This window comes from Charadrius vociferus, unplaced genomic scaffold, assembly GCF_000708025.1.
Source record: "Charadrius vociferus isolate BGI_N301 unplaced genomic scaffold, ASM70802v2 scaffold161, whole genome shotgun sequence".
Classification (NCBI taxonomy): Eukaryota; Metazoa; Chordata; class Aves; order Charadriiformes; family Charadriidae; genus Charadrius; species Charadrius vociferus.
Genome location: NW_009646928.1, coordinates 6,771,615 through 6,797,603, shown reverse-complemented (window position 1 = coordinate 6,797,603; position 25,989 = coordinate 6,771,615). Strand labels below are relative to the sequence as shown.

At 37.1% G+C, this 25,989-nt stretch overlaps 1 protein-coding gene across 2 annotated transcripts in view; it reads left to right on the top strand.

The window, feature by feature from the left end:
- Nucleotides 1–25,989, top strand: part of SLC4A10 (solute carrier family 4, sodium bicarbonate transporter, member 10) — a 127,767-nt gene that overhangs the window by 67,564 nt on the left and 34,214 nt on the right. The window contains exons 6-13 of one of the 2 annotated variants that reach the window (XM_009894617.1): nucleotides 3,505–3,693; nucleotides 15,148–15,236; nucleotides 20,058–20,215; nucleotides 22,023–22,110; nucleotides 22,614–22,760; nucleotides 23,360–23,460; nucleotides 24,882–25,056; nucleotides 25,242–25,375. In XM_009894617.1, coding sequence (XP_009892919.1) covers nucleotides 3,505–3,693; nucleotides 15,148–15,236; nucleotides 20,058–20,215; nucleotides 22,023–22,110; nucleotides 22,614–22,760; nucleotides 23,360–23,460; nucleotides 24,882–25,056; nucleotides 25,242–25,375 — 1,081 coding nt within the window. Of the gene's footprint in view, nucleotides 1–3,504; nucleotides 3,694–15,144; nucleotides 15,237–20,057; nucleotides 20,216–22,022; nucleotides 22,111–22,613; nucleotides 22,761–23,359; nucleotides 23,461–24,881; nucleotides 25,057–25,241; nucleotides 25,376–25,989 lie in introns of both variants that reach the window. The other variant, XM_009894618.1, reaches the window with a different exon arrangement.

The window sequence follows — 25,989 nt, the reverse complement described above, 5'->3', positions numbered from 1 at the left end:
GTGCCCACAGAAAAAGGAAAGTTGTAAAAAAAAAAAAAAAAAAAAAAGGAAAACTCAAGGTAAACCACTTTCTTTTCAGTTTGGCAGGAAATAAAAATTGTTAGTCACCACACTGGCAGTAACTCCATGGCTTGTGTTGACTGTTAATGAGTCTAGCAGAACATCTAGGCAAGGAAGAGGATAGGGATATGATTTTCTTTTTCCTGGCACTTTCGCTCCTCAAGTGGATGATCTTAAATAACGACATCATCCTCAGCAGTTAATTTATTTTAATATTTGATATGGAAACTACTGTAATTCCAGGAATGGCACCATACAAGTGGAGTTCCACTGATCTATAAGCAAGGTGATGACCACAACCCTAAATTTGCCTGTTCTAGAGGAGTCCTTATTTTCAAATCTTTCTTTTGATTTCTGTCTTAGGGCAACTCGAAGAAGGTAATCTTTTTTTTTGCATCTTCTACACTTTGCCTTTTGGTCAGCAAAATTAAAAAGGAGGGGGTAGAGGATCATTTCAGTTGTGCTTTAGCACAGATGCCTTAAGTTACATATTATTAACTTTTTTTCTCTGAAGATCTGCTGTCATGTTACAGGAAGTACTGTCCTGTTTTTGTAACTGTGACATGCAAATTCATGTACTAAGGCTATCTAAAGGGAAGATAGTCTTATTCTCAGGGCAGAGGCAGTTCTTCAAAAGGCAATAGGGTTGAGCAGGAAAATTAATATGTTTCTTGGAGCTGGAGCTTTCCTTTCTTTTTCTTATCTGTTGCAAATTCTTGGCTCTTTCTGAAAAAAAAAATCTACTGAAGACTTTGTCTTGAACTTGTGTTACTTTCTTTTTTGCCTTTCTGTCACTCATCTTGCTGCTATGCTGCTCTGTCTCTTCCATGAAGTAATGGAAGAGTAATGGAAAACCTGTGTTTGTCTCAACTGGGAGTGCAGTGATAACTAACCAGGTGGTGTTTGAGTTAACCTTGGAGATAAAAGTCAAGTGAAGCACCCCAAAGACAGGTTTTGTTAGTTTAGGAACACCACCAGTCAGTATTACTCCTTGGCATTGGCCATTTGGTCAACACTGTTGTTAATACAGCGCAGAATGTAATTGTTGGAGAGGGTCAAAGGCAACGTTGAAAACCTCTGCATCACTCTTCATCGCAAGATGCTGATCATAGAATCATAGAATGGTTTAGGTTGGAACGGACCTTGAAGATCATCAAGTTCCAACCCCACTGCCATAGGCAGGGACACCTCCCACTAGACCAGGTTACCCAAGGCCATGTCCAGCCTGGCCTTGAACACCTCCAGGAATGGGGCCTCGACAGCCTCTCTGGGCAGCCTGTTCCAGTGCCTTACCGCCCTCAAAGTAAAAAATTTCTTCCTAATGTTTAATCTAAACCTGCCCTCTTCCAGGTTAAAGCCATTCCCCCTTGTCCTGTCACTACATGCCCTAGTAAAAAGTCCTTCCCCCGCTCTCCTGTAGGCCCCTTTAGGTACTGGAAGGCCGTAATAAGATCTGACTGGAGCCTTCTCCAGGCTGAACAGCCCCAGCTCTCTCAGCCTCTCCTTATAGGAGAGGTGCTCCAGCCCTCGGATCATCCTCGTGGCTCTCCTCTGGACACGCTCCAATAGGTCCATGTCCTCCAGAGCTGGATGCAGCACTCCAGGTGGGGTCTCACGAGAGTGGAGTAGAGGGGCAGGATCATCTCCCTTGACCTGCTGGCCACACTTCTTTTGATGCTGCCCAGGATACGGTTGGCCTTCTGAGCTGTGATTGCGCATTGCTGGCTCATGTTGAGCTTCTGGTCAATCAGCACGCCCAGGTCCTTCTCCTCAGGGCTGCTCTCCAGCCATTCCCTGCCGAACCTGTATTTGTGCTTGGGATTGCCCTGACCCAGATGGGACCCTTGCGCTTGGCCTTGTTGTTGAACTGTATGAGGTTGGCTTGGGCCCAGTTCTCCAGCCTGTCCAGGTCCCTCTGGATGGCATCCTTCCCCTCCAGCATGTCTACCTCGCCAAACAGCTTGGTATCATCGGCAAACTTGCTGAGGGTGCACTCAAGATACATTTCTCATGTTTGCATCTGTTGGTGACTGCATTTATTTGTGGACCTAGCCTTGTCTTTTTGCGTGTGTCATCATAGAGATGTAAATTTGTTGTTAGCCTTGTCATAGTAAGTGAAACATGCAGGTAATTTGTTGTTCAGCTCTTAGAGCAGCTATATATATAATACATGGGCTTGTTTTGTGGATATTGAGAATTTCAGAAAAACTGTTGTGTTTTTTAAATGTATATACTACGCATAGTCCACTGTTAGCAGTTAAACTCTGCTTTTAACCAGAATAATTATTTAACGCCTTTGATTATCTCTGTTCTTTTCTCTTGCTCTTGAGGATTATCAAAAAACGGATGAATTATGTCTCTACTGATGAGGCATCTGCTTTTTATTCTTTCTGCTGTGCTTGCTTTTCCACTGAGTTTACTGGTAGATAGGAATCTGACTCCACCACAGAATCATGAGCTGTCTGAATTTTCAGTACAAGGAGTATTTGACTGAGCTGCGTAGATCACTATTGTTGTAGAGTACAGTTTCTTCCAATGGATATACAAGGACAGTGTGTACTTAAATGTTGTTTTACTTGCTTTCATACAGAATTTCTTTTTTGCCTTTCTTTTTCTGTTAAGCGTCATTACTGTCACTAGCAAGATTTCCCAAAATAATAATTCCCACAAAATTCTCAACAATTTTTTCCCATTTGAAATACATAATGCACATATTTACAAATAGTTTTGAATATGAATATGTAAGAATATTTTCTGCCAGTGGACTGCAAAACTGGTTGTAATTTCTTAGCAGGGGCATCAGATTCACTCACACCTCCATGTAATGATTCTCTTGCAGAAACATGTACATTGGGCAGTAGAATGAGATCTTATTAAGTATTTGCAAATAATTCAGCAATTTTTCCGGTGTTATCTTATCTGAAATTTCTTTATATTGTACTGAAAGTATTGTAATAATAGTTATAAGAAATAAAAAGCTAGACTGTGATCTCCCGTGGTAAATATAAAGGGAATAAAAATGTTGTTTCCTTACAGCATTCCAGTCCTTTGTATCAAATAGGATAGGGGTTGGAAAAAAACAAGACACCTAAAACCATAATGTATTTAAACTCAAGATTATTATGTATGGGATTGCTTGGGGACTGACTTCAAAGTTACATAGGTGACCTTAATTTGGGAACTGCATATCTTTTGGTGTACTGAGTTTTTTACATTAATAGCATCCCTTTTGGTTTGGTTTTGTTTTGTTTTGTTGTTTTGTTTGTTTGTTTTTTCTCCTGAGAGTGAAACACTTCTACATAAAACTTACCATTTAATTCTGTTGCATTAGAGGAACTGATACCTTTCATTTGTAATCCTGTAGGGTACTAATTCTTATGATTGCAATTTGAAAATAAATATTTTCTCTTTCCCCTCTCATTATGTTTATGTATATATTTTCAGATATGATTCTGGATCAGCAGGTGAGTTCTGGGCAGCTCAGTGAGGATGTTCGTCACAGAGTGCATGAGGCATTACTGAAACAGCATCACCATCAGAATCAGAAGAAACTGAGCAACAGAATCCCAATTGTGAGATCCTTTGCTGATATTGGAAAGAAGCAGTCTGAGCCCCATTCCATGGATAAAAATGGTAATGCATTGCTGTATTTTGCATTTTGAGCTTTCAAGAATATCTGCCTGTTCAGTATCACATGTACTTTGTACCCACAGCTTGAACTCGGCATGATGCTGCTCTGAAAAGCTACTGTGTAAAAGTGGTACCTTTTACATGAGAGTGGTTGTTCTTACGCACTCAGTAACACACCTGTTTAAATTTGAAAATCAGGTATCTGTCACAATTCAGGGCTGTGCAGAGTTATTCAGGGGAACTAGCTCAGGTGTTGGAAGCAGGCTAGCTGTCTTAGTGTGCCATTCTGTCCTGGGTAATTGGCATAGCGCATACACGGTCCAGCACAGCTCAAGTACACTTATGGTGCTTTCGGCACTCTCTGCGATCCTTCAGACTGAGCTTCACCATCTTTACACAGTGTTGCTCTGAACTGTGGACATGCTCCATTAGTGCCAGAAATGTGATTTGACTATTTTTGACCTCTGTTGACTATCCAGCACTGATTTAGTTTCTAAGTCTATGACAGTGTATGCGTTACATAGTGTTCAGCTGATGCTTCAGATTTCATAGTTGAGTTTGAGGGGTTGGAAAATGAGAAAAACATTTTCAAGATGACACTATTGGAGAGATGCTGCAAGAACTGTGCCTTGTTCTTTCAGAAAATCACTTTTTGGAAAATCACGTTCATAAAAATGAGAGAGCACATTTGCAGAGTGGTTCTACACTAAAATATTGGCTTAACTTTTGTCTTTCTTCCTTTAACAGAAGCCTTTATAAGCTGTACTGTTGTTATAGGTTAATCATAATGAACGATAATTTCTTACTGCCCCTTCCTTATTTACATAAACACAGGCCTGTGTTATGAAAATTGCATTCAAATTTTGCAAATACTTACAATTAATTCACAAGAATTATACATTGCACAATTACTGAGCCTCTGTATCCAGTATCATCACAATACCCACAACATTTTTGTCTGAATACGCTCGGACTATAGTGACTCTTATTCCAGAAATCACCTTAGCTTTAGTGAAATCTCAGTCCCTTGTGCGTCCTTCTGGTTCAGGGCCCTACTGAGCTCCCTTGTCACTCTGGGAAGTGGGGAGTGAGGAAACAGCTGTAGCACTGGGAAGGTATAGTGTGTAAGAGGCAGCTGTGTGCCATGTGCCCTATAGGGCAGAAGGGGAAAGAGTCGTAGTGTGGCTGATCTGGAAAGATGGGGCTGTTGGTATAAAGATTAACTTTGGTTTCAAGGAAGGACCTTTTGTTTTAATCATTGCCATATAAAGTTTTAATAGGTACTTCTAAATCTAGCCAATTCCCTGGGGAAGACTCTCAGACCTAAAAGACAACATGTAATTTCATCTGAAGAGGCTATTAAATAGAAACATATTAATTATGCCAAAATATCATTTTAACAGTAAGAAAAAAATTATTAAGATGTGCATGATTATGCATACGGATGCACAAGAGTAAAAGCAAGTAGGATGATTGTCCATCCTTTGTAAGGCAACTTTCCTGTTGATTTGTGCAACTCTTGCTTATGACTTTAAACAAATATTCAGGAGACATTTAAGAAAGTTAATGTTGTAATGTTCCTATTCCTCAATTTCTGCAGGACGCAAGATGGCAGCTTGCATTCCATAAGCTTTTTGCACTAGATCTTATATAAAAAATAAGCAGTAGGTGTCCTTATAAAAAACCCTCAAGGCAAGCTGTGAAAGTATCATGAGCACAATTTCAGTAACTTTCTGTGCCTGTTAGTGGAACTGATACAGTAATTTACTCCAGAAACATCTCACTTTTGCCCAAGTTTCTTCTGGGAACCTTCATATCTCTATTGAATTCCCCCAAAAATAGATTCTGATCAGGACAGCATCTAAGTCTATATTAAACACACTAATTTTATATATTCAATGGTTAAGTGATTCTGTCAGTAGGGAGACACATTCTTACAGGTTTTCATTTGTGCTTATTTTGCAAGATTACTGAATTCCAGTACACAGGTTTATGCAGATGCCTCAGAGCACTCTAACCCCTGGTTAGAAAAATCACTTAGTCACTTTCACTGTGTTAATTTAAATTAAGTTAAATACGCCGTAAACAATACAAATCTAAATAATTTTTGGAACATTTATACAAAGGTAAATCAGCTTCTTATCTAAATTACATTGAAGAGTTCCAAATGCAGTCTTTTTGGACACAGATGTCTTTTACTCAGTTTGAAGCATTTGTTTTCTGCTTGCATCCTTTAAGTGCTAATGCACATTTGGCGGGCTCTTGCATTGACCTCTTCAAAATAGATGATGGCTCTGTGATAAAGCGAAGAAGGGTTGGTTTATTTTAAGTCTCTCTCTTACCATCCATTACCCTGTTACATTTGAAAGTCTGAATCTTCTTTTATTGCATGAATTGCACTAAAATTAGTATTAGCTTTAGAAGAGGAAAATTCAGTCTAAGTTTTTTGTTTTAAAAGGAATCAATTTTTTTTTCCCTTTTCAAGACAACAGCAACTAAGCAGCTCATGGGCTTGAGTGGCAACTATTGCCCCAGTACTCCAGGATTAAAGGAGTGGGGGAAAGGGATGATTCTGGAGAGCTGCCTAATTTCAGGCATACAGACTGCTACCTCTTCTGGCTTACTCTTAGTTATTTCTTTAACCTGGGTAACTTGCCATAGTACACAGTGTGTAAATTATGCAGGAATCTACACTGAAATGCTCAGCTTTCAAGAACCCTGCTGCCCTTGGAAGCTTGACCAGGGGTAGCAGTGAGGTTTCTGATCATTTTCTTCTGCTGTTACCTCATGACCCAAACGCTTAAGTTCAACTACAGTGTTATGCTCACTGCAGCTGTATATTTCTTTCTAGATTGCCAGGGAGTGTCTGTACAAGCTTCTCATAATAATACAACAACGAATTGTTAAAATATAACTTTGGATCAGATGAAAGCAAAAGAAAAATCAGCTAAATATGTGTAAAAAGAAAGCAAAATTAAGGGATACAAACACCTTGTATTGTTGTCGAGAGCGTGCTATGAGACACATCTTTATTTCCTGAGGACAAACTGGTAAAATGCAATCAAGGCATCATTTCAGTCTGCTTGTTCCCATTAATGCAGAAACATTGTGTAGAATGTATGAACGTAAAATGTTCCATATATTGCCAACAGTAGCAGTATTGTTCTCTCTCTTTAATACAAAAATGCATTAAAATAGTAAAATTGCTTTTACCTTCTGGATGGGAAGCTTAATTCCTAGGAGACTGCAGGGAGAAAACCACATCATCTCGGGTACTACTGATAAGCCTACAGTGCAGTTCACCCCTGTCAGAGATCAGAGTTTGCAGAAACAGCAAGTGACAGGAGCTTTAGAAGGGCCACTTATTTGTCCCTGTTGAAATGAGGCAGGGGAACTTCGACAGTTTTTTTTCATGAAAGGAAATTCTCAGTTTGGTTAAATTTGGGTTTAGTGTAGACAGTTTAACTGATAAGAATCCTTAGCAGTCTGTAGTTTGTAAAGTAGGTGGTTCAGAGCCATCAGTCCTTGCCATCTGGGTTCCGTGGTACAGCTGAGGATGCAAAACCCTTTCTTTGTCCAGGTTCTTGACTGTGCTAGCATATCAATGTATCAATTTCAAGGTATTCAGGAGCAAAGTCTGAAAATGAAGACATAAACTTAAATTCAATATGTGGCTGTGCTGCTGACAGACCACTGTGATATCTTTGCTGTAAGATAGTTGTACATATGTTCTCCCTCCATTTTTTCTTTGTTTAAAAGTCTGTCAGACCATCTAATTAATTTGCTTTGTATTTAGTAGTATTATCTTTTGTTTACAATGGCTTTTCTTCACATCCTCTGGAGGGCTAAGATGTCAGGGTGCTATGGATTTACCATGCATTTTTAATGCTGCCATGCTGTGTTTAACTTTCACTTTTCATTAAGCATCAAAACTGTGAGAATTAAAAGCCTGCTTTTGATGTTCCAATAAAAACCGACAGTCAAATTTGGCATAAGAGGAGGAAAAATGATTTATTTTTTTTTTTAAGTCTAATTTGACACCAAATACCCAAAATAGAGGATGGCGAGTAATTTTAGCATAAATACTGTAAAAGGCAGGTAATCGTTGTCATTAGTAAATCATCTTTAGAAAGTTTGGTTTGTAAAGCAATTTAACTTATTTTTATTGAGATAAATAGGTTTTTCACTCTGCTACCTGAGAGCAGTGTCTGTAAATTCCTACAACATAGTCTAAAAAGCCAAAGACAATTGCAAATAGACAACACTTTTCTATTGTTAGAGGAATGCTAAAATAATTTCATAAGCCTTTCCCCTTTTATAAAGGGTTCTGTAATTCAGAATTTAAGCTTGCGTGCCATAGAAAAGTAGCTGATTTGATGAAAATGTGGTTAGGAAAAGAAGTTTTCATCATGTAGGCATTTTAATTTTTTTGACTGGCTATTTCACTTTTAGTTTAGACTTCAGAGTGCGTGTGTGTGTTTATATGTAATGAGATCTAACAGACCTTTTACTGATTAAAGTTGAAGAGGAAGGAACTAGGGGAGAGGAGCATGGCAGGATAAGTGACTTGTAAATTGTATTTCTATGCACCTTGCTGAAGTGTTCTTTATCCATAATAACATGATCTTGTGCCTGTTTTCTGTTCCATACATATGCCATTTATAACTGCTTCTTCTCTCTTGATGTCAGAGCAGACACATTATTAGTGTAAAAATTGCATTATGCCACACATCGTGTCTGATTTTTGAGAAATTCTGAAATTCCAAGGAGAGGTTTATTGATATGCCAAAGAGCTTGAAGAAAGCAATGGTATATTAAATTGAGGATCTTCAGAGTTAACAGCATGAGGTGCTGGAACAGTTCATTTTGACATACTCTTTTTCAAGCCTTTTCCTAGTTATTTCAGTTAGCATGATGGGCTGGTTTGGACTTCTTCATTGTTTTATGGCAGTATGAGCGCACATGGAGGTGTTTAAGACTATGCCTGGCTATCTAATTCAGGACAGTATGCTTTAGTATCCCAGTAAATCTGAATTACCAGTTATGTGATGGTGTTTGTTACTTTCCTCAGTTTCCTAATCTGTCCTAAACATCAGTTCAAGCATTCAAACATTCAACCATAACTCAGAGCTAGCTTACATCATGTGAAACTCTCATGTCAGTAATACCGTGGACATTACTTGGAGTCATATGAGAAGAGTAGGCATGCACTCCTAGGTATGTGACTGCCTTCCTTTGTTTTTGGAATAAGTCACAACAAATGCCATATATATACACCCAAGTTTTCTGGCAGTATTGGATCTGCATCAGGTGGATCACTCCAGCTTTTTGTGAAGAGAAGGCAAACTCACAGATAGTTAATTCTAGCTTAAATTAGCTAGTACTCTGTTTCTCGTTTTATATTCTTCTCAAATGTATATATTTTAATCAACTTGTATTATCCACGGGTTTTTATATTACTAAAATATAACATGAATTTACAAACATTATCATCTGATATTTATTCTTTCTTTCCCCACATTTCTTTGTACCCGTGATAAAATGTGTAATCTGTATGTATAAAACTGTGTCATTCATCTTTGTATTTCTTTATTTTGCTCTGTCTTTGTTGTGTCTGTCTCTAACAGGCTCATCTCATCTCTGTATCTTCCTCATCTCCTATCCTTTGGGTTCTGTAAACTCCCTGAAGGTTAAGAGGTAGTATAAATACCTATTCTTGCTTGGGCTTCAGATCATTTCAAATGTACACCTATGTCTTCATCTCAGTTTCTCAACAGCATGCAACTTCTTGCTATAGTGATTAAAAAATACCCCAGGCCTTTGTCAGCAACCTTGGCACACTTAAGAGAAGCTTGTGTGGAATGATGGGGTTTTTTTTGGGGGAAGTGCCATTTCTTTAGAATTCATTTTCTTACATCAATTTGTAAAACTGCAAAACATAGCATTTTAGTTAAAACTGCATGACTTCATGTGAATTATGCTTGAGATTCAGGTCTAGCATTAGAAAAATCGTTAAAATGACTTCTTCGTCATCCTCTTAAATCATGTATCATTAGTGAACACCAAATCTGCTTGCAGTTACACAGGTACAGTGGGAGTGACATGGTTCTCCACCAATTTAAAATGTTATGCATCAAGAGACCTAAAAGTACATATGCATTCAGCCTGCAAAGATGGTATCACTGCTCTGTTATATTAGAATTTTACCATAAACTTAGGAAAACTTACTGTTTTTCAATCCTTGATTTTTGATCTGGACAGTGTGTCCATTTAGATTTGGAAAATTGGTGACCAGTTGCACTGAAAAGCCTAAAGATTTCAGTGCAGCCTAAAGGTTGCACTGAAAAGCCTGAGGTGGCTTGCAAATCACATTTGTTTTCTGAATGGGAAGAAATCTGTATGGTCTAGAAAAATAAGCAACTTCTTTTCTGATTCAGTTTCCTTTGATGTGTCAGTTGCATCCAGTTTGTTTCCATTAACTGTGATTTGTATCTGAATACATTGTTCTTGGGTTTTGTCATTGGCATTCTGGAGATCTCGTGGATTTTGATTTATAAATACAGTACACATAGTTAAATGTCTTGAGCTTTAAATTTTAGGGACTAAGAGTGTGTTACATGTGACATTAATTGACTGGGATTAATTTTTTTTTTTTCCATTTAGCAGGACTAATAGTCTCAAAATGCTGACCTCTGTCTGCAAATGCAAACTTCTATTAGCTAACAAATATGGACCTTATTTTGATGGATTTTGATTTTTAAGTGGCTTGGCTTTGCATGATGTGATATTTTTTGTGTGAATTCTTGCTCTATTCAAAGCTCTGGCAATTTCACATTAACTGGAAAAAAACCTCATCTTTTTATGGACACCAATTTAAAATATAATTTTAAAAACTGCTGATACTGGCTTTTTGATGCATAGATAAGCCTTCACACCCATTTTACTGTTGTTTTATCTGTTAGGTATTAAGTTCCTTTGTATCTAGGTTGGATATTTCAATGATACCACATTGTGCATTTGTTTGATTGATACTTCAAAATATCTGAATGGCTCTCGAATGAACTCTCAAAGAATGCAACTCTTCAGATGCTTTATGTAGATGGACTACAGGATAAATCAAGGCTTTTAAGCTTCAGATTTATAAGGACTACATTGCCCTCTTAAAAAATAAAATACTGTATTTACATCATACAATAAATAAGTAAATAAGCGTTTTGCTTGAGAGACCTGGAATGGAACTGGCAAGGACAGGGCATGGAAGAGCTGAATAAATGGCAAGGCCGTTGCTGCTCTAATTCCCTCTTATGGGGAGTTGATGGTTTATGCCTTCACCATTCTTACCAGCCTAAACCCCATATCGCCAACTTAGAGAAGTAATAAACCATCCCAAGTGTTTTTCTCAGAGCAAATGTTTAAAGCCTGGCTAGGGTTTGGGGTTAGTTTGAATTTGGTTTTTTTCTTCTTTTGCACAGTGCTTTGAAGGCTCCCATATCATAAAGATAAGTCTTGGAGAAAACTTGGATTTAGTGTATCTGTATTCCAGAGACAGTTTGATGCAGCGGTGACTGTTGACGTTTTGCTGGAAATCAGAGAGGAAATAGTGATGCAGCGGTGACTGTTGACGTTTTGGTGGAAATCAGAGAGGAAATAGGGTTTTTTTTTTTGTTTGCTTTTGTTTTAATTTTTTGTTTGTTTGTTTGCTTTTGTTTTAGTCTAGGTATGATGTGACAGCTCCTCTCTTCATTCACATAGCTCTTTGATTGTTGCTTCATGGGACCCTCATGGTGCCAATAACTGTTTCCTTCATTCAGAGAAAACAGTCAGTTGCTGAAATTAAAAACAGCTTGAGGATAAAGCACTTATATAGTTGCCAATATGCTTTAGCAAACAGTATTTTTAATGACGTTGGAAAACCAATGTAGCATGGTGATGACAGCGTTCACTAGGTTGCCGTCAGTATGCTTTTGGTCTTACCTCATTGGGAATTTCTCATGTGCTTAACAGTATTCACCCCAAAAACACTTCCTTTAAGTCAACATGAAATTATACACAAAGTTTGTCATTTATGAATTTTTGTGGCTTCATAGCTCACAAGTAGAGGAAGCTACCAAATAGAAAAATAACCATGTGGTATTACAGTCCTGTTCCTAGGGAGAGGGCCACCCTAGCACTCCATCTGCCTACTATCTCGTGCAAAATATACAGGCATTTAACAAACTAAATGTGTATAGGAGCAAAAACCTCTCCAAAACCAAGTACTTTTTGTCTTACTTTTCTGTTGAAGGGTCACAGAGAGACTAAGTTTCAGATTTGCATTTTACTGACACTGTTATTGCATAAGAAACATGCATTCCTCCAGTGTGTTTAAGGTACTCCTTAAAAAACTTTCCCCATGACTATCATGTGAAAACTGAAATTATCTGTCTTTTCTACCTTGTATTTTTGATTGTTATTCAATACAGTAAAAACCCCCAAACTTCTTGTTCCAAGATCCAGAAAGCTGTCTTAAGTTAGAGAGCTATTTAAACATCTCTTACTGCCTCAAGGTAAAACTTGTGTTCTTTCAGATTACTCCAGCATATGGGTAAATCGAAGTTTGAGGTCTTCCGTTGGCACAGAAAAAGAACATATGCTATTCTTATAAACTTCACATGCTTTCTGGTTGTGGCTTTTATTTCCTACTATGTATATTTTTACATATTTTTCTCCAGAAAGAAAAGTGGACACAATGTTTAAAAATTAGCCTTTGGACTTCTATGTTAATTCCTTAGAGGCCTTTTACACCTCCAATTACCATGTTAAAACTTCAGTATTTATAACAGGTGGTCCATGCTCTGCCTCATTTGTTGGTCAATATTTTTATCTCCCTGGCAGATATCCTTGCTCTCATTTTCTTGAATTTTTGTGTCCAGAAAAAAAAGAAGTATAGATGTAAATCCCCAATTAGCAACAGAAAGATAATGAACTACTCTTTCTATTGCTTTCCTGTAATGGCTTTATAACATAGTATGTATGTTAGTATGACTAATTATTACAAGTATTTCCCTTTACATAGATCCTAGAATGTAGAGGAGTTTCTAAAAAGAAGAAATTAAGAGTTAAGAAGGTCTAATTTTACCAGATTTAAAGTTTTCTGGGAGTAAGTTAGGGCGGAAATTTCCCCTTCCTAGTGGAAGGCTTTTGTTACGTTATTAAAATCTCCAAAATAGTACAGAAATCAAATGTATATATTAATTATTTTTAATAGTTATAACAATAGAGGATGATCGCTGTAAAAATAATTGTAAGACTGCTAAATAAACCATAAAGAAAATAATTCCACTGTGAAGTAGTATATGGGAATACATAGTGTAAAGGTGATGGTGTAACAATGATGGAACTCTGTTTTTTCTTGAAGGTCTAATTAAAACAGACAAATGGAATGAGCATTTATAAGCATCTTGCATATTTAATGTTTCCGGCTTCCAATTTGCAAAAGTTGTCTCTTGTGACATTTAGGAATTAGTAGTGTTTTTAAATGTGAATTCCTTTAAGTTACATTAATAAGTTGCTTTCTGAAATCAATCCTTTATTCTTGTCATATGTAAATTCTAATCCTGACTTATTTTTGTTTACTTGGTTAGGTTAACATGCACATCATGACTGTTTTTTTGCCATTGTCTGTTTATTTTGCTGTAGTGCTGAACAAATGCCCTAATTTCTAGTCCTGTTTTGATCTGTCCTTGTCCTGAATCAGAGAGAAAATATTTACATTTTAAAGATTGATACATTTAGTAATAAGATTTCTAGCAATACATTTTAAAACACACAGTTCCTGTACTTCCTAATCAAAGCGAAATCTCTCTGGCTATGCTACCAGGATGCAGCACAAGAGTCTAAAAACTGTTTTGTGTCACGGGAGATCTGCCTAGTGGAAAATGAGATGTTGATTTTCATGAAAACCAGCCTTTTCCTTGAACAAGTGTTTCAACTGGGAATTCATGACCAGACTGAGACAAGGATACTGTAGTGCTCAGCTGTGACAGAAGCTGGATACTTCAGTGTTTTGGCAATGGTTGAGATACTCTTGCAAGTCTCCTGTCCTGTTCGGACTGGATCCTGCGAAGCGCTTTGTTTCCTGGCTGTGGCTAAGGGCATGCTTGGACTGCAAGCGTGTGTAACAGTGGTGTGAGGGCACACACCATGGCTTTTTGAATAGCCCAGGCAATGTGCCTAGCTTAGGACTTTCTGACTGTCTTCATCTTCAAGTATCGTGAACATATGGTCTTTGTTACTGTGCAAGTTTAGGTTGATTTTCACCAGAACCAATGTTTTCACATCATCATTTCTCAGTCATATGAGAGACTTTATTTGCTATGGAAACAAATATATGCTGGGCACGAGATGCTGACTCTGGGCCAGTTGGACTCTGTAGTTATTCCTGGGTATGTGTTAGGGCAGTAAGAGATAGTTGGCTCGTATATTTGGTACTTTTTCCTGTACTTTGTTGTGGTGTTCAGAGCTGTGCATGGCTCCTGCCATGCTAGAGAGGGAGGAAGAGGGAAGGCAAGCAGGGAAGGGCCCGTCACCCTGTGGGGCTTGTGTGCTGCCCTGCTGCCAGCCCCACACCCTCAGTGTGTGCGTGATGGCCTCTGGCTGTGCACAGGGACAACGCTGGCATTAAGTAAAAAATATGCTTTATGTGACATATACTTGTTACTTAATCCTGTTTTTCCTCTTGAGCTTTTGTTGGCAAAATTTTGTTGGTCACAAGGCTTACTGTTTGCTTACATGAGACTGAGACCTGTTTAAATGCTTCTCATTTTGAGTCATTTTTAAAACTTCTATAAAATACTTTATTAAATCCTCACTGGAATTTTCTGAAAATGTGCTTGCTGGAACATTTGGTTTACACATGTCAATAATCACATGTAAAACAAATACTGAGTTTTTAAATTGTCTTAATTTCCAATACATCTGTTTTTATAGCAGCCCACTTCTATGCTGGCTTTTATAGTTGTTGTTATAATCAGGACATTCTTATACACGAGTAAATTTATGGAAATTATTAATCCTGTTTTATTCAGTGAGGAATATTCTTGTAGATAGATAGTGCTCAAAATTGGCAGCTTCTCAAATTACTTACAAAAAGTATATGAATACAGGACTTTCCTCCAATGTAGTATCTTAAAAATCGTAAGCTTTAATTGTCATTAAAAAGTTGGTCTTCCAATATTCAAGAGTATCTTTTACATTTTCTAAATTACGTTCTCCCATTCCTAACTGCACATGATAAATGTTCTGTCTTTTGAGAATGCGCTATTCTAAATAAGTCTTTAATTAAAATGCCATGTTTGGATACTTCATATACATTTGATAGGAAATGTATGTAGTTCTTTAACAACTATTTCATTAGATGTTGCTTTGTTTATAGAAGTAATTGTTAGTATTTTGTAATAATGATACTTTTTTTAGCAGGTCAGATTGTTTCCCCACAGTCTGCTCCAGCCTGTATTGAAAACAAAAATGATGTGAGCAGAGAAAATAGCACTGTTGACTTTAGCAAGGTAAGTGTTCACTGAAGGTGAAGAGAGCTTCCTAACTACCAAATAGATATTTTGAATGAAATAAAATGAATCCATGTGAATCAGGAAAAGCTGTGAAGTGCAAATATTACTTCAGCATTAAAGTTTCATGTACACTGCAACACAGTTTGTATATAACAAAAAAGAATTTTTTAATTACTATAAACTAAAACAAAAATTTAAAAATGTAAATAAAACTTACTAATAAATAACTGGTAACGGGAAATCACAGCTAAGGAACATAGATAAGTTTATTGCATGACAATATCATAGGTGTATATTTGTAAGGGGATTTTTTACAAATTAACAGAAAATTATTGAAGTAGGAAAGTAATTCCGAATTCTTATAATTTACCTCTCAGATTTTTACTTTTTGTAGAAGTAATGCATGAAAGCAAACTACGCTTTTTATAACCTGAATTCGTGGATTCCAGATGTCTCAAACAGAATGTGTTTCTGTAAACCTATAACTTAATTCTTCTGGCAAGCCAAGATATTTCAGTACACTTCACAAAAGATGTTAACTGTTCAGTAGTGGAGATTGCAATGACAGTTCAATGTTAGATAGCAAAGAAAAGCAAACAGCTTCTCAGCTTTAATGTAAAGGAGAATCCTAATTTATTTAAGAAGTCTGTATGTACCTAAAACAAACTGTCACATTAGATACAGATGACAGACCTGACAGGGATAGATGACTTCAGCTGACACATTAATACAACAAAGGTTGAGTAAGTGAAGAAAGGTGATTTAAACCAGAATTCTGAGGAACAGCCCATTGAGTCTGTTGAATCTTAATGTTAGTGCAACTGAGCTAAAAGTAGAGTTATGTGATTGCTCCATCTGGTGCCAGACTTACTTCCTAGCAGCAGTAGCTATTTGCACCATTTGAATTCTTGACTGAACATGCCAGACTAGGAACGGTATATAGCTGAAATAAAGATGGGAAACAGTTTCTTTTGTCAAAGACAGGGAGAAGAAAGGAGTCTGGCTGGTGCTGTATTATGGACCACATTTCTACAGAGGTAGCAAGGAGATCTATAAACAATGACAAGTTGTTAAAAATTTTATGCTAATAATTTAAAAATATTTAAAACTAAGATTGTAATGCCTTAAAAAGTCAAGTAGGGGTTTGGGTTCCTGATATTTATAGTAAAAGTGTTAACTATAACTGTTTTGACAAGTTTTCTAATACCAAGATGTAAAATTTTGTAAAGGATATCAAATATAAAGCTGTCTATTCAAAATTAAGCTGTGCAGAGGTGAAGCTCGTAACAATCCAAAGGGAACAACATGGCATCCAGTAGTGCTTTTCTTACATGCTTCCCCAGTTGCTTTGAGTGTTGTAGGATCAAAATCCCAGTCTGTTATCTAGCTGAATGGTGTTTTTATTAAACAAGAATGGAGGCTGCATCATTTGATCCTTCGCTTAGTATTTTTGTAGTGCTGCAGCTTTGCTGATCAAAAGAGCTCTTCCTATTTAAACTGGCCTGAGAAGAGATCGACATGTCATCTTTTGGATAGCCTCAGCAGTGTTGGATACCAACAAGGACGTCAGGAAGATGAAAGGAACAACTTTTGTTTGCAGAAATGAAATAACAGTAAAGGGTTGTAATCGAAATACCTTTTTTGACTGCCTTTAAATAGATCCATTTATCCTTTTGAAGATGCATAAGTAAAGTACAATTTCCCCTTGAAATGTGCTATTGCAATAACTCCCAACGGTTATAATTGGAATTATATGCACAGATTGAGAGGAAAGTAGAGCACTACACTAATTTTCTCTTGAGTATTGTGATTTCTTGCTCTAATTTTGTTCCACATATTAATTTCATTTATCTTCTACAAAAAACCACCTTTGACTACCTCACATATTCTCTCCTTGCTAATCTGTCTCCCTTGGGCTACTTCTAATATTCCAAATTTTGGAGTTGATTCAAAAAGTTGACTTAATCTGAATACGGCACTGAGACTGTTGATTGTATTGGTATCTATTTATGAATAAGGTGAGACATGGCACTAAAAGCTGTCTTGAATGTCAGTAGCACAGATAGGGAGACATAGTTTCTGATGTTTGTACTTGTAAATGTGTCACTCCTCTTCCTCTGGGGACACCACTAGGACTTTGTATTCCTGGGGTGATGTGCAGGTGATCTGTCACAGCACCACTTTATCCTGTGTCTGAGCAGGATGGGGATGGCAGTTTAACAACGGCATCTGGCTGCTCTCTGTTTCTTATGCCAGAGGCTGAAGGGAACCCTAATTGGCCTGAAATAGAAAATGCATAAAGAGGCTGCAACCGTGTCCCTTCTCATGGCAACGTTCCTATGCTCCACATGGAAACTATTTCTGAATCAAACCCTGGTCGCATACTGACAGAGTTTGGCCTTTCAAATACCATGTGAAGTAATCAACTTGCTTTAGAATACTGGCTGGCCCTGCGTATAAATAAATTTGATGAATATGTGTCAGGGCTTTCCTAAGAAGTGACATTGGGTATTTACAAGAAAGCTGGTGAGGGATTTTTTGCAAGGGCATGTAGTAATAGGACGAGGGGGAATGGCTTCAAACTAAAAGAGGGTAGATTTAGATTAGATTTGAGGAAGAAATTTTTCACTGTGAGGGTGGTGAAGCACTGGAACAGGTTGCCCAGGGAAGTTGTGGATGCCCCATCCCTAGAGGTGTTCAAGGCCAGGCTGGATGTGGCTTTGAGCAACCTGGCCTAGTGGGAGGTGTCCCTGCCTATGGAACTAAATGATCTTTAAGGTCCCTTCCAACCTAAACCATTCTACAATTCTATGATACTCTGTTTGTCTTCACATCAATTTTTGTTTGGTGCGGGGGGAGGCCCCCACCACTGTTTTCAGTCCTTGAGTTGCCCTGGAGGGGAATGGCCTCCACATTAATTATTCAGTTGTATGTTTATTGGAGCTTGCTGATACTACTTAGTGCCAGGTCATGAATGTGGCTTAGGTTAGGGTGCAGATTAAGATGTATGTGAGGTCTATCTAGCTGAAGACCTCTTGGGATAAGTGGCATGTGATGGACAGATTAGATGAAGCATGCGAAGGATGTAGCTTTTGCCATTGCCCCAAACTCATTCCAGGGCCACCTGTGCTCTCGTTATGTAGTGGAAGCAACGTCTGGGGTTCAGATGTATTTTCTCAGTCGGATGCTTCTCTGCCAACTGCTTTTCTTTTAACTGGGGCTCTGTTCACTACCTAGAAATTTTGGCATTTCAAGCTGATAAATAGTACAGGAAATTTATCTGGAAATACTTTCTGGTAAACAGGAGACTGAATGTTTATTTCAGATTTGGATCTTGATCTTGTGATTTGTATGTTAGTGGGATCTTAAGGTGACAACTGTAGCATGTTGTACATGAGACATTAGTTATTAAATGTTAAATCCATTCACAAGGTAAAATTGGTACAGAGTGCACATTGCTATGTGCCTGAAAGACTACTTCCTTCTTCTCAGCTGTAAATGACCTATGACATCAAAATTAAGTGCCAAGTCAATCCGTTTGGGTTTTGTATTTAACCCTGAAGAGCTGTTTTGTGATTTGAGTGGGGAACAGAATTTACCTCACTGATACTTTACCTTGAAAAGGTACTTGGACTCCAACCTTCCACATTGGTTTGATGCTTGTTTAACTTTGTGAGGTGTTTTGTTGTCATTCTGAATTAGCTTAGGATAGCATTAGACATCTCTGTGATCTAAGGGAAATAAGATTTCATTACATGGGCAACTGTGTTATATCTGAATTCTGATTTAGTGCCAGAGCCATTTGCAAGAAAACAATTTTCTAAATATTACCAAAAACTATGCAAACTAGTGCTGACAGATGGCTGTAAGATAGACATTAAAATGGTCCACTTTAACAGTTTATATTGGATTTGGTTGCTGTTGTTGTGTTTAGATTAATAAAAGGAAAGCAAATGACAAAATTCATGCATTTTGAAATGTAGATAATACTGGTGCATAATGAAATCAAACATACATTATATACTCTATTACTCCATGTCGATCTTTGTTACAGAGTAAACCCTAGACTGATACTGAGGAAGTAAATACAAATGAACACATTCCTAGGCAAATACCTTGAGCTTATTTAGCAGTGTCATGATGAAGCTGTTTTTCTGTCTTTTCTTACCTTCCCCGTAAAAGTCAACATCATGGTCTTAAAACTCTGAAGTTTTTATTCTGCTTTGCTCTTTCAGTTTACTCTTGAGACAATCATGGTCATAGCTTATTTTCTGTCATTTTCAGCAGAAGAGCAACTGTCTTCCATTAAATCTGAAAACAAAATGACATCTCACTTAGAATAGTAGAAGGAAAATTACATGCAGTGGAACTTGTTCTTCTCATTGAGATTATAATGCAGCACTTATGAACTATGAATTAATGATTTCCACAATTGTTAATTATGGAAAAATATGGTCTCTTCATTTCTTCTACTGTTATGGATTATTGATGCTGTTATGATTATTGATAAAATGTATTAATAGGAAATTAATACTCTATTCTTAAGATTTTGAATGTGGTTTGTTGTCTTTATAAATTAATTCTGCAGTATTTTAACTATGTTTCCAAGAAAAATTAGTCAAATAATGAAAGACGAGTTGTTTGGTTTTGAGAAACATTTTTAGTTAAAAATAGTTATTCAGCAGACAGGAATAGTAGAAACTGTATAATTGACACAACTAAGGTTATATTGCAGTGACCAGAAAGCCTCTGTCAACAAAACGGGGGGGAAATCGTTGTGAGTAGCTTTTAGATTGTAATTTAATATAATTTTCCCAGGTTGACCTACACTTCATGAAAAAGATACCACCTGGAGCTGAAGCATCAAACATCTTAGTTGGTGAACTGGAGTTCCTGGACCGTGCGGTTGTTGCCTTTGTTAGGTTATCTCCTGCAGTGCTGCTTACGGGACTAGCTGAAGTTCCGATTCCAACAAGGTACAGTTGGATTTATTTCTCTTCTTGTTTTTTTGTGAGTACCTTGTGGAGACAGGGTGGTGTGACTTTCAACTTTGTCCTTTATTGAGTTATGAATTTGGTTCTTTCTTTAACAAAGACATCTTTTAGATACTTCTTTCTACTCATCCTTTAAGTGATGTATGGGTATATTCAGAAACACACTGATTGTGTGTGCATATAATAATTATTTGTAGGAGTAGAAATGATAGCTTGTTGGGTTACAACACAGTTTATTCTATGCAAACTGGTAGTACTGCAGATGAAATACTAAGGTGAAATATTCAGCTGCTTAGAATATTTAATCTGGAACTGAAACTACTTGTGTGATAATACATAATTATGTCCAGAAGAAAAAAATGAAGAAGGAATTGACTAAAGGGTAAGAATAAACTATGTGGTTTGATTGACTAGGGATAATGAGTGGATGAAGAATGCAGTAAATATCACACTCTAAAAGTTACTTTGCAGATACTTACACGGTATTAAATGTGACTTTTAACCATAAATTTTTATTAGATTTTTTTTTTCTGAGGTGAAACGTTGTCTGGTGGAGTACTTTGGTTCTGAGTACAAATTGTGAGGAATTTTAAAAAAATGTCTAAAATAGACTTTGTAGTCAAATAGCATTTAAATAGATCTGCAGACATATTGTTTCCTGCTGGGGTTGATTCAGATCAAAACTCTAAAGTGATTTTCCCATGTCTGAGTACACTGACTTAACTATTATTGCAGTCTCTCGCTTTTTTTTTGTATTTGTGCTTATGTTTGTACACAGATTCTGTCTCTCTCCCCTTCCCTTTTTCAGTTTCTCTAGAAGTAGAATTCCGACAGAAGGCAGTTGTATATTCCAGTTGTTTGTGACACTCAGGAATGTGTTACTCTATGAAATGCAATGCTGAGACTCAGATCATTGCTTCTAGTCAGATAAACAGTATAAAATTTTCTTTAGTTATAGTTACTTTGTAGTTACATTGGATATGACTTTTTTTGTCTTTTCTAATTTTTGCATGTGTATAAAGGACATTGAGGGACTGAGTTGGCTTTGAAAAAAAACTTCTGAAGCCTTTTCTTGTAACCTCCCCAAACTCCCACAAAAACACCCCAAAAAACACCAAAAGGAAGACAAGAGATTTCTTGATTTTCGGCCAAAAGAAAATTAAAGAATTAAAAATTAGGGTAATTAAGAATTTATGCAAAAATGTTTCTTTAAAAAATTATAATAACGTTAATAAAAAAAAATGTGTTTTGCATTTTGGCAAAACTGAGAACTTCGGTTATTTCATTTGAACCTATACCCTGCATTTAAAGAATCTTACTAGCTCCAAGCCTAGAGTAGAGGCTGTCTAGAACCTTAATGGGAGTAAGAATGATTTTAAAATTTTTTTAGTCAGGGGTAATTTCACTTCCCCAATATTGCAGTAATGCTACTACCATAGAATAATTGATTCTGTTGAATTAACAGAATTAAATAAATTAATGTTAATGTGTTCTGTACATAGATTATAATTGCATATATTTATTATATAAGATAAGGTTTGTTATGTAAGGAGGTTTTGATAGTCTCAATCAAGTCTGACTGTGAAGCTTATGATATATTTTTGGAAGTTATTTTCACATTTTTTCTAACCAGAGCTTCATGTTTAAATGCATGTGTGAGGATCTTGAAGGAGATTATATATAATATTTGTCTTTGAGGTTCTTCTAGTCCAATTTTTAAATAAGTTTTTCCGTAGCTTGTATAGTTACTTTCAACCATCTATCCTTGACAATTTTTTTATTGTTGCAGGTTTCTGTTTATTCTTCTTGGACCACTTGGTAAAGGGCAACAATACCATGAGATTGGAAGATCAATTGCAACACTAATGACAGATGAGGTATTTGTGTTCACGGCCTGGTTTTAGTCATTTTGTACTGACTGAAGAGGTGTAATAGGGAATCTCCAATGTGGAATTGTTCAGATGAAATGTGGCTAATCATTCTGATCATGCACAAATAGCATTCTAGTTCATTTCATGATCCTGTAACAGCCCAGCTTATGCTACCATAAGGAGGTAACAAAAAGAGAAACAATATTCACATGCCATGGTATCTTCACTGAGAAGATTCCGTTTTACACAGTTGCTTTCCAGTGGAATCAATTGTGTTTTAAGCTGTAATATCTCTAGAACATTTAGCACACATAAGGATGTTTTCCATAGCAGCTGGAACTTGTATGAAAACTATGTACCAGAAATTCTAATCAGTTGAAGCTGAGATTGTTTGGTGGGAACTGCACGGAGTGCGTTCTATTTCAGAGAAAAGGGGCCATTGTGAAAAATAAGAGTATTCTTTTCTCTATCTCATTTTCCTCCCACATATGCTTCTCCATTTTTCACAGGTGTTCCACGACGTTGCATACAAAGCAAAAGACCGCAATGACTTGGTATCTGGAATCGATGAGTTTCTTGATCAGGTTACTGTTCTCCCTCCTGGAGAGTGGGACCCAACAATTCGAATAGAACCACCTAAAAATGTTCCCTCTCAGGTTTGTACACTGTGAAATTCAGACTCTTTTAAATGGTGTGATGAATTATTGCTAGGTATAATTAAGTCTTATTAATTTAGGATTTAACAGAGTCACTATATAGACATTTTGCATGCTTTTTTTTTTTTTTTTGGCTAATTTGCTTTAAGAGAACCCTTGGCTTGCAAGCATACAGTATAGTGATGACATTTTTTGTAGCTCAATACTAGTTCTCTCTTGAATAAAGACAGACAGTTGTATCTAAAGATCTTACATTCAGGGGTAATTGGTCATAAGCATCTTTGATAATGCTGAACAACCATGGTTTGCTTTTGTTCTAAGCTTATCGCAAGAATTGATCAAAGCAGCCTGGCTTGCTACTCTTTGAAATATTTTCTTATACAAGTTTTTCCGTGATCAGTTCTTTAAATATCTTAGACGGCAATTCCTTCTACTATTTTCTGTTATAGAATTCTTCTGCAGCTTATGAAGAGGTGATGTTGATGAATCTTACAATAAAATTCACATGTTTAGTCTTTCAACTCTCAAAGCCTGTTTCTTCTACTAAAATTATGTTTTGGTTGCTAAGACCCATGAGAAGTATCTTTTCCTTCTGGTAGGAGAAGCGTAAGATCCCAGGAGTGCCAAATGGGACTGCAGCCCATGGGGACGCAGAACAACCTGGAGGACATTCTGGACCAGAACTGCAACGCACTGGAAAGTTAGTGAAAACATATGCAAAATCTTGTGTTCTGAGTGATGCCCTCTCAAGGGAATCATAATGGTCCAGTTTTCTCTCAAATGACTGGCTTGGCATATGATCTTTTTTCAGGCCTTTTTCCTGATTTGCATGCCACATAGCTGAAAAGGACAATACATGCTAATTTGTAGAGAGGGGGAGAGGGACAGAGGATTTGAGTTTTCACATTGTATTTATTGCAAGCTCCTTTCTCTATTATTTATGAAGGTCAGACCTTTGTTAAACTTGACTAACATTTCTTATTTTTGCACAGCATGAAGAAAAAATTGGGAATAGTGTTGTGCCATATATTACGAATGCTTACAACTATTTTGCAATTGAAGTTTCTGGGTTGTGCAGCTCTAGCATTTTTTTTTTTTTACCTCAGTTAGCCATGATATGTCCTGGTACATGAGGCTGTGATTACCACGGTGGCTGCAATATGCACACATTGGAAGGAAGAATTTGCCCCAAGGAATACTTATGCTCTCTTGTCTGATATGGTGTGGCGTAAGTGCATCAGCTGTCAGTGGTTGCCTTAGTGCAGTGTAGTTGTGCGATAGACTTTTCTTTTACCTTGCTGCCTTTTGATATTTAGATATCATTCCTACATGCATAAGGCTAAAGATTCAGCTGCAGTGTTTGGTGTACACAGTGAGGCAGAGGAGACGATGGCCAGTCTGGCTGTAAGCTGTTCTTTCACTCATTAATGTGGTAACTGACAGCTCAAAGGGTTGTCCTGGTATTTAGGAGATGGTGGCACTTTGTCTTCCTCTTTACCCCGGCAACACCTGATACATTGGGTGTGTGCGAGAAAAAGAGCATTGTGGGGATATTTATTTTAACTGTATCATATACTGTAAGGGAGCATCTGTTCCTAAATAGTTGATTATATTTAGCGTAGTGTAAATGACAAAAGATGGCAGTTCTTGTCCTTGGAAAATTATGACCTACATTAAATTCTATTATCAAGTGTATTTAGGTAGAGGTTCTCAAATAAAGAATACAAAACTCTATATGCAGATGTGCAAGCAAGTGGGCACTGTGGTACCTCTCTGAATAAACAAATGCAAAGAATTTTTTCACATAATAAATAATAGGGTTTAATGCGTGGGAGCTAACAACTGCTCAGAAGTTTTGGGTCTCGATGATTAGATGAAGATTTTATAAAAGAAACATGTGAATTCGTTTGTTTTAAAAACACAATTTCCTGATTAAAGTTATCAAGACACGGATCCCAGAAACAAGTTTCTGGGAAGAATGAATTGTAAAAGTATGTACATTTGATCAAGGAACAATAGCTTCTCTGCAGTATATTTAAAGCAATACTGTGGAAGAAAGTTTGGTATGCCATATTAATTTGATCTCTTGGGTTTTTGTTTTTTTGTTTTTTGTTTTTTTAGATTTTTTGGAGGATTGATTTTAGATATAAAAAGAAAAGCTCCCTTCTTCTGGAGTGACTTCAGGGATGCTCTCAGTCTGCAGTGTCTGGCATCATTTTTGTTTCTCTACTGTGCTTGCATGTCTCCTGTCATCACATTTGGTGGTCTGCTGGGAGAAGCAACTGAAGGTCGTATAGTATGTGTTAAATCTGAACTTTTAAAACAAACTTACATTACTAGGTTTGTGGTTAGTATTTGCTTACCGTTGCATGAATCACTTTTAAATATTGGTGTTTCAATGTCTAGAAGGCTACAGACTAAGGCATTGTAAAAAGAACCTGTTTGAAAATTTATGGACACTTCTCTCTCTACCATATTCAGAGTGCAATAGAATCGCTGTTTGGAGCATCCATGACTGGAATTGCCTACTCTCTCTTCGGTGGACAGCCTCTCACTATACTTGGCAGCACTGGACCAGTTTTAGTATTTGAGAAGATCTTATTCAAATTTTGCAAGTAAGTGAAGACTGTGACATGCATCATCCTTTGGGTACTGTTAGGTAAAAGTAGAGGCACTGATCCCAAAGTTGCAAGATCTGCAGAATAAGATCAACAGTTTGTTTTGGAGTTCACTGCTTGAGTTTTCAGACTTTGAAAGTTATACAGTGACTGAGACATGTGAACTGGTGGTAATGCAGGAAGGTTGGTGGGGTTTTTTAATTGTTGGGGGTTCCCCCCCCCCCGCAAAAAGAAAAATCGGCTTTGAAGGGAACGCAAGCTTCAGGATGTTGGGGTTTTTTTAGTTTTATCATTTTCTACTCTGAAATAAAACATTTAAATCTGTGGATTGTCTCATTACTAACTCATGCAAAAGGTTTTACCTCTCACCAAGGAAGAAAGTGCAGTGGCAGTGGTGCCACCTTTCAATAATCACTAATATAGGCCCTGCCCGTCCTCCCCCTGAGTGTCATGCCTGAACAGCATATCCCTACGTTTATGTTAATGTGCTATACATGACATACCTCTGCCACAGTGTGGGTAAAAATTGTATGTGCATCTTGGCAACCATCATGTTTCTCTGCCATCTTCTTTGCTTTTCTGGCTCATTGCTGTGATGGGGACTTCTGCAC